Source organism: Chenopodium quinoa, unplaced genomic scaffold, assembly GCF_001683475.1.
Source record: "Chenopodium quinoa cultivar QQ74 unplaced genomic scaffold, ASM168347v1, whole genome shotgun sequence".
Lineage (NCBI taxonomy): Eukaryota > Viridiplantae > Streptophyta > Magnoliopsida > Caryophyllales > Amaranthaceae > Chenopodium > Chenopodium quinoa.
In genome coordinates, this window is record NW_018745281.1 from 2,910,547 (window position 1) to 2,918,619 (window position 8,073).

General features: G+C 32.1%; 2 protein-coding genes across 2 annotated transcripts; both read right to left on the minus strand.

Annotated features, from left to right (window-relative positions):
* Positions 1–1,435: 1,435 nt before the first annotated feature.
* On the minus strand, positions 1,436–3,151 carry LOC110711761 (xyloglucan endotransglucosylase/hydrolase 2-like). The gene is made up of 3 exons (XM_021890180.1): positions 2,798–3,151; positions 2,451–2,650; positions 1,436–2,173 (listed from the first exon to the last, which is right to left on the minus strand). The coding sequence occupies exons 1-3, from the start codon at positions 3,095–3,097 to the stop codon at positions 1,741–1,743; spliced, it is 933 nt and encodes a 310-aa protein (XP_021745872.1). The 5' UTR covers positions 3,098–3,151; the 3' UTR covers positions 1,436–1,740.
* A 2,339-nt stretch (positions 3,152–5,490) lies between these two features.
* Positions 5,491–7,692, minus strand: LOC110711687 (xyloglucan endotransglucosylase/hydrolase protein 24-like). The gene is made up of 3 exons (XM_021890103.1): positions 7,195–7,692; positions 6,234–6,433; positions 5,491–6,052 (listed from the first exon to the last, which is right to left on the minus strand). The coding sequence occupies exons 1-3, from the start codon at positions 7,489–7,491 to the stop codon at positions 5,695–5,697; spliced, it is 855 nt and encodes a 284-aa protein (XP_021745795.1). The 5' UTR covers positions 7,492–7,692; the 3' UTR covers positions 5,491–5,694.
* Positions 7,693–8,073: the final 381 nt, after the last annotated feature.

Genomic DNA, 8,073 nt, shown 5'->3' on the forward strand with positions numbered 1-8,073 from the left:
TAGAAGTTTTAAACAAAAATTAAAGTAATAAACCTCGTTAATTCATTGTCATCTTAATTTAGTATTGATGTAATATGTTAAAAGTGTACGATTTAAACAATAGCTATAGTAATAGAAGTTTTTTTGCTGTTCCTTAACACAAATTATTTTAATTACGCACTTGGGAGCATGATGTATATTATGTTCTTAGAAATACACACATCTCAAAGGACATGCATAATAAAAGAACATGCAAGTCTTATGAAAAAGGATATTAACTGAGAGCATGATGCACATTAACTTACGATGGTTATGGGTGGAGCAATTAGCAATTTGTTTAATTTATTGGGTGTGTCATCTGATTATTGAGGTGAATCTCATTAATCAATAAGTTTTAAATTCGTTATTGTATGGATGTATTGGTATAATATGAGGAGATTGCGCTTTATCCAGGTACGTTATACAACAAGTTGATCATGTTGGTGGATTAAAATAGGCTTGACACTAACCCACTTATTTCGTGTCCGATTCGCGTTATACTATCATGTCGGTCAACTATTACCAGTTCTAATTAGGCATATAATAACACTTCCTTTCCCAAGAGTCCAAGGCTCTTTTTCTCTAACAGTCAAAACAATACAAGTATAATTTTTGCAAGTTTTGTCAAATGTATACTATGCTGGTATAAAAATCCCCTTTAATCTAGGTTGTCACTCTAATTAACTTTCTAATTTCGGTGCTAATTAATTTTGTGAGCATGTCTTGATTATGTAGCATGCACCCATATGTGCACCATGTTCAATAATGTAATTTAATAAAGGTAATGTCAACGCTTAAACTAGGTAACTTGCTGAGTAGTGACTAAATTCATCAATTCATTATTAAGAAAAGTAAGCAAATTTAGTTTAATTAAGTCTTCTCTTATAGAAAACAACTTCCTCGGTTACTCACTTGCTAAGCTGCTTGTTGTTTGTCAACGCCAGTTCATTATTTCATGTAGCATCTTATAGCAAGATTTGCAACAATAATAATCTCCTTCAATCTCAAGAAACTTCCTACGCCAAAGTTAATTAGCTTTATTGGTTAAAGTCTCAGTAGAAATAGAATAATAGTAATTCATACTCAAATATGAGATCGAATATCGTCTATCAGCATATCACAAGGACTTTCTACACCATCAACAAAGAAAATAAGAAATAAAAATTTAACGCACCAAATAATGAATCTGCAACAAATTGAAAGGTTAGTAAATAAAACATAAAAATTTCCGCTTCACTTTATAGGTAACTTGCAATGTTATTCGAGTTTAATTTTTGATGTAGAGAGAGCCATGACATAGGGTTATATCAAAGGAGGTTAATCTCAAGTTTTGAATACCAGTCTCAAAACTTTAATTAACTAAAACTTACATCCACATGTTAATCTGAATTTATTAGTAAAAAATAAGAGAATTTATTTGATTGCGTAGTCATTGATAACAAAACTTTGTGTACCAAAGAGTAAATGTGAAACAAATTGAAATGACGAGTGACTTATATGTCCCGTGTTTACCTCATTACATGTAGTAGTAACTTGTAACATTAAATCGATGTTATTTATTGTTGTAAGATATTCAATTTTTTCAATACGTACTTTAACCAACTAAATTACGGAGTAATCAACATTCACACATCAATTTGAGTTTATTGGTAAAGAATAAATTTGATTACATAATCTTTGTTCATTAAGAATGTTTTTCATCAAATCAAATGAAAGTCTTGATTAGTGCTTGCATTCAGGAGGGTAACCTTGAGACGAGAATCGCTTCCAATCTTTGCAATAATCATAAACCATGAAATGCTTCTGGACCCACCTCATTCTATTCCTTGATCTAGCATCAAGATCGTGGTTCCTCCATGAGCCACGTGCAGGCTTTCTATAGGTTGGCCCTCGAGAGTGGGCAAAGGTTGTTGGGCCAGTTACGCAAGAGGAATGGGCTCCAATCGGCCCAACACAAGCATCAATATTGAAGTTACGAAAGTAGGCCGTGAATGGGGCCTTGGACCAATCTGCTTTTACTAATCCACCTTGTGTAGCCCAATCATCTGCATTCCATAGGCTTGAGCATATTCTCATGGGTTGATTCTTTGGAAATGCAACTCCATGATTCTCATAGTTTCTAAATACCCTTATTGGTGTTTCATCGACCAAGAACCTGCATGTTCAAATAGATTAGTAAAAGATCGATTGAGCCGGTTTATTTGTATAATAGCTATACATACAAGTTATATAACTAGTCATTTACTTTACGTGAAGTTAGTTAAAGACAATAAAAACTAGTTATCCGCTAATTTAATTTAGTGACATACGAAGTATAAAGACATCCAACTAGATTTTGCAAACATCTTAACTTAGTACATGTGACTATTTAATAGAAAGTACGTGCACAGATAAAGGAACATAGAAAAAGTGTTGATTTAATATGGACTTACATGATGAGTTTTGGGTTCCAAACAAAGGAATAAGTATGGAAGTTCGCGGTTGGGTCAAACCAAAGGTGGAATTGTTGCTCCCTGTTGCCTTTCCCATGGCTGAACACATTAGTGTGCAAGGTGTAAGGGTGGCCACTAACATTCCCCAAGAACTCGAAATCGATCTCGTCGTGTGTACCCGTGCTTTGATCCGATGTTAACTACAAGTCACAATGCCATAAGATCAACATGAAGCTAATACATATTGCTACAAACGTACAATATATAACTGTTTATATATAGTGTCACTAAATTTTTTTATGAACAAATTAATATAGAAACTACTATAATAGTACAAATGGACTTACATAAAGAGTAGTAACGGTGCCAGCAGAGTTACCACCAACAAGTTTCACTTGCATATCGACCCTTCCATACAAGTATTCTTTCTTAGACCGGAATCCAGATCCGGAATACTTGTCTAAGGACAACGAAAGGAGCTGGTTGGTCCGGCCCCAAACCCGAACTCTATTACCACCAAAAGTAGGCTCAAATTCATCACTAAATCGACCTCTAGCATAAGCACTAGGGCACACCATAAGAACAACCATCACAAAATATTTGAGCGTAACAATTTTTTCATGCTTATTAATTGCTAAAATTCCCATGATTTTACTAGCAAAAATTTAATGGCCTAGTATTTAAATTTGTAGCTAAGTAAGTTTAATTTGTGAGATGATTAAGAAAGAGTGTAAGATCAAGTGTATATATACTAGTGAAGTGTGAAGATAAGTCACATGAAATTTCCGAATGAGTAATGTAAGACAAAGATACAACAACTGGAGATTAAGGCATAATTAGCTGGACTATCATCATGTTATTAACTTCATAATTTACTGAAAGTTGATCCAATAGGAATATTCATTCTGTTTTTTTTGTTGGTATCCTTAGTTTAAATTCATACAATAATTATTTATGAATTATATTTTATGGAGTTAAATCTTATAGTACTAAGTACAAGAAGTTTATTTGTTACTTTATGAGATTAAAGCTTAAGCCATTGGGAATTAACTCTTATTTTTATGATTATACAGAGTATATAATTATATTACTGACGGTATTTCTCTATATTCGATGATAATCTAGCAAGTTTTATCATGTGTGATAGCATGTGAATAAGAAGAACAAGCTATGATTGAGACAATGATGCGGGAACAAGTAGATAATTTTTTCATTAATTATATTATTAATTGGTTGTATTCTTAATTATTATCTAGTTTTATCATATTATTATTATTATTATTATTATTATTATTATTATTTATTAATATGTAATATTATAATTTACTAGTTTTATAACTTAATCTTTATAGGACTATGTTTAAATCTAAGTAAGATCAGCTAAATGACGCTTGTTAATAGTGTTACTTAAATTTAGTGTCGTTGCCATTAATTTAAACCTTATAAGTCGTCATTGCCTTCTAAGCTTTGTCAAGATCCATGCCACTATTCATTTCTTTCTTAGTTGCCTTTAATTTGTTGAATTCCTAGTGATACTATGTACAAGAACTTCTTTGAGACCTTTGAGTTACGTTCCTATAACCCTTAATTAGTAACATTTAGGCTTTTTCCTCAAACATTACCTTATTGTAACCTTACTTTGCATTCACACCAACCTTCTTCTTTTTTCAATTAACAATCTATCATCCGCAAAGATAAACCGTCTTGAGCTTTTTAGACTCCAATATTATGCCATGAATCCTTTCACGGTGAAGATCGAATGAAACGAAGAAACCAAATCTAAGATCCTAGATCGACCTTGTCATTTTGTCAAGCTATATGCTCTTAAAAGTTACAACCAAATATAAAGCATCAGAAATATACTCTTGAGAAATAATTCATTGAAGCTTCACTATCTCTATCTTCATTGATCTTTAGTTTGGGCTTCAATTTATCTATTCATTAATCTTCTTTGAGATTCGAACAACAAGTCTCGTCTATTATAAATTCTAATATGCAATAGGAATACTTAGGAATAGATATCTTAGATATGCATATTTGTCATTTATTTTGATGCATAACATATATAGATCGACAATGTTATTATTATTATTATTATTTTATTTAATTATTTTTTTTTTTATTTTTTTTTTATTTTTATTTTTTTTTTGCAATTGACAATGTTATTTTTTGGTAAAGGTTATCCTCTTACATATAACATATGTAGCTTGCAAGAATGTTATTATTTGGTAAAGGTTATGCTCTTACTCGTAATGTTTAAGAAGCCAACCATATAATTGTACATACTACTATAGGACTGTTTTTATTAACAAAAAAGATGTTAATTAATTCATTATTGAACAAGTCACATGATATGACACCTACAAGGGCTACAACATAAATCAAATGAGGAAAAAAGAGAAGAGAGAAAATGGGGTCAGGAAAGCAATAAAATACATGTACACAGATTTTGTTTTGTTGTATAAATAACTAGATAAATTCCGAGCGATACTCGACTTTGTTTTGTTGCATTATGTAATGTAGTTTTTAATTTTAATAATAATAATACCAATGACATAAGGACTTAATAAATAAAACAAGGGAAAAGAGAGTTTGCCACAATCAAGTAGGCCCAAGGAGGTTCATATTAAAACCAATTGGTGATGATAATAGGAGGTTTCTCTTTCTCCAATGTGCGACACTCATAATTAGGACTAAAATATATTTCTAACAATATCTAATTTTATCATGTATGCACAACATTTTAGCCATTTTTTTTTTATTTTGTGTATGATGAGTATGCACATTTAGGAGAGTTGCATAACTTTAGGATACATATATTTTATGTATGTAGCTAGGTAAGACTTTGAAGAAGACTCAAAGACTAAAAAGATACAAGCACAATATATATGATCTAAAAAATTGGAAGTGGAATAAGTGTGAATAATTGATTTCATTTTGAACTTGCTTCACAATAATACAACAGATTTTCAAACTATTTGACTCTTGTAACTTGTAAGTCTTGTATGGATTGAAAAATGAAAATCAAACACACTTGACCTTAGTTTATAATAAATATATTGATATAAAAATAGCAAACGTATACATTTTGGTCGATATCACACGTACAATGATGCTTTTTATAGTAAGTTTTCAAGAATTAAAACAAACGTTACTTCAAACAATATCAATAGAGATCATGAATAACAATGGTGTAAAAACTTAAGGCGATGCATCTTTTGTCAAACAATTTAAAGTTGTTTCCCTACTCGAAACCGTGCTTGCACTCGGGTGGAAAAGCTTGAGAGAATCGCTTCCAATCGGTACAATAATTGTAGATCATGTAGTTTCTTTGAACCCATCTCAGTTTCCTCCTGCTGTTTGCATCAAGATCATGGGTCATCCATCTCCCATTCCTCGCGGTATTGATGTTAACGTTGCGATAGTAGGCCGTGAAGGGAGCCTTAGACCAATCTGTCTTCACCAATCCGCCTTGTGTAGCCCAATCGTCGGCATTCCAAAGACTTGCGTATATTCTTTGTTGTTGGATTTTAGGGAAAAACGTTATTCCTTTGTTCTCGTAGTTTCTGAATATTCTTAAAGGTGTTTCGTCAACCAAGAACCTGAAAAATCAAAGACTATACGTTAAAATGACTAGTATGTGACAAGTTTTAGTACTGAATAATTATAGTACGTTATTTATTTAATGTAACAAAAATTTAATAAATAATGACTAGTACAGAATTACTATTATACACGTACATTTATATCTTAAATGTAACAAAAAAAATTAAGTGTACTTACATGATGAGTTTTGGATTCCAAACAATGGAATAGGTATGGAAGTTTAGAGACGGGTCAAACCATAGGTGGAATTGTTGCTCCCTGTTGCCTTGCCCTTGGCTAAACACATTGGTGTGGATGGTGTATGGCTGGCCGGAAACGTTCCCTAAGAACTCGAAATCAATCTCGTCGTGCCTTCCCGTGCTTTGATCAGATGACAACTGCATATAATAATGTCGTAATGTTTAATACGAGTACTATTTTTACAATAGAGTTTGTACAAACCAAATCTAACTATGACTAATGGATCAAATAATAATCGGCCTTATTTAGTACTAAGTTCCCACCATCGTTTAAACGGGAACAACATTTAAAGGCGGGAAAATAATTCACTAATGTACTCCAAACAAAGTAGTTGCGAGTTGGTTCATCTAGCTTATTTGACCTATAAGTAATTAGTAATGCTAGTTATTACTATTCGTTGTTCTACTCAGTCGTCTGGTAGCTGACTAGCAGTAAAACTATATATAGAAATATATATTGTAAAGCAATTACTCGTATAGTACTGTACTAGTAGTTGTTACTTGTTAGACGTTTAAATGCAAAATGACCAACTTAAATTTTGGAAAATAAATACCATAATAAAAGTCAGCAGGCCTTCCTAGCTTAGTAATAAATTTTGCTCGAACCAACTTTTTTAACGATTGAGAAATTTGATTTTAATTGTTTGACCACTTTGCTAAGGTAAAATTCACAAGTCAATAAAAAAAAAAAGTTTACTCTCTCAATATCTACAAGTTTTTCATGTTTTAATTTTCTTGTGAGGATAAGTTACTATCTCAATCCGTATAACAATCATTGTTCAAATAGAAAGAACTTTTAGACACAGTGCATGAAATATGATATAAAAAATTATTTAACCGCAAAATGAGACCACAAACAATAATGCATGTTAGTATGTTAGTAACAGTAAGCAACTTACATATAAGGTGGTGACCGTGCCAGCAGAGTTACCAGAAACAAATTTCATCTGCATATCAATCCGTCCAAACAAATACTCCCTCTTAGAACGAAACCCGGACCCTGAACCCCTATCTAGGGTAAGTGCAAGTTGTTGACCACCAGGACCGGATACACGAACCCTCGGGCCACCAAATGTGGGTTCAAAATCGGTGTTAAAGTTCCCGAGACCATAGGCCGTGGTGCACAACATAAGAGCAACCACGACCGCGGTTACAACTTCAAGCACAATAACGTTATTGTCATGCCTAGTCCCCATAATTTTTTTTTTTTTGTGTTGTAGTAAAGATAAGGAGCTAAGTAGAGTGTGGGATGTGGTTAAGAAAGAGTGGAAGAAGAGGTATTTATATAGTAGTGTGAAGTGGATAATATGCAAAAGAAGGAAGATTCATAATTTCTAGTAATAATAATATGTGAATGGAAAGAGTAACAACTATAGTAGGGACTAGAGAGTATTAGCTGGCTCAATAATCGGACTCACCCGAAAATATTAATCCAAAATTAATTTCGTGTTTTTTGTGTAGGTCCCTTTATAAATTGGTTGGCACTTAGCTAAGCTAGTTCTATAGATTTTTTTGTGTGGTTCATAATTTTATGAAACAATCATGCACGCGTATGTTTAAATGGCTATAATCAAAGCATAGGGTCGAAAAGTCACGATCATGAACTTATGATATAAACGACTCTTAAAGTTGCAAAAAAAGAATTTAAATATATTTTTTAATATGGTGCTAAGTATAAGTTTGATAATAATGCATGCAAAATTATAAGTCGATAATCAATGTTACTAACACTTAATAATTTTTAATTGTTTATTTTTATTGCATTATCTTTTATTAGG

What these genes read in the sequence shown, in the direction of transcription:
- LOC110711687 (XM_021890103.1), bottom strand. Translation starts at nt 7,491, where the DNA reads ATGGGGACTAGGCATGACAATAACGTTATTGTGCTTGAAGTTGTAACC. An exon ending in GCACGGTCACCACCTTATAT is followed by an intron (nt 6,434 to 7,194) that starts GTAAGTTGCTTA and finishes TATTATATGCAG; the next exon opens with TTGTCATCTGATCAAAGCAC. An exon ending in TGGAATCCAAAACTCATCAT is followed by an intron (nt 6,053 to 6,233) that starts GTAAGTACACTT and finishes TTGATTTTTCAG; the next exon opens with GTTCTTGGTTGACGAAACAC.
- LOC110711761 (XM_021890180.1), bottom strand. Translation starts at nt 3,097, where the DNA reads ATGGGAATTTTAGCAATTAATAAGCATGAAAAAATTGTTACGCTCAAA. An exon ending in GCACCGTTACTACTCTTTAT is followed by an intron (nt 2,651 to 2,797) that starts GTAAGTCCATTT and finishes TGTGACTTGTAG; the next exon opens with TTAACATCGGATCAAAGCAC. An exon ending in TGGAACCCAAAACTCATCAT is followed by an intron (nt 2,174 to 2,450) that starts GTAAGTCCATAT and finishes TTGAACATGCAG; the next exon opens with GTTCTTGGTCGATGAAACAC.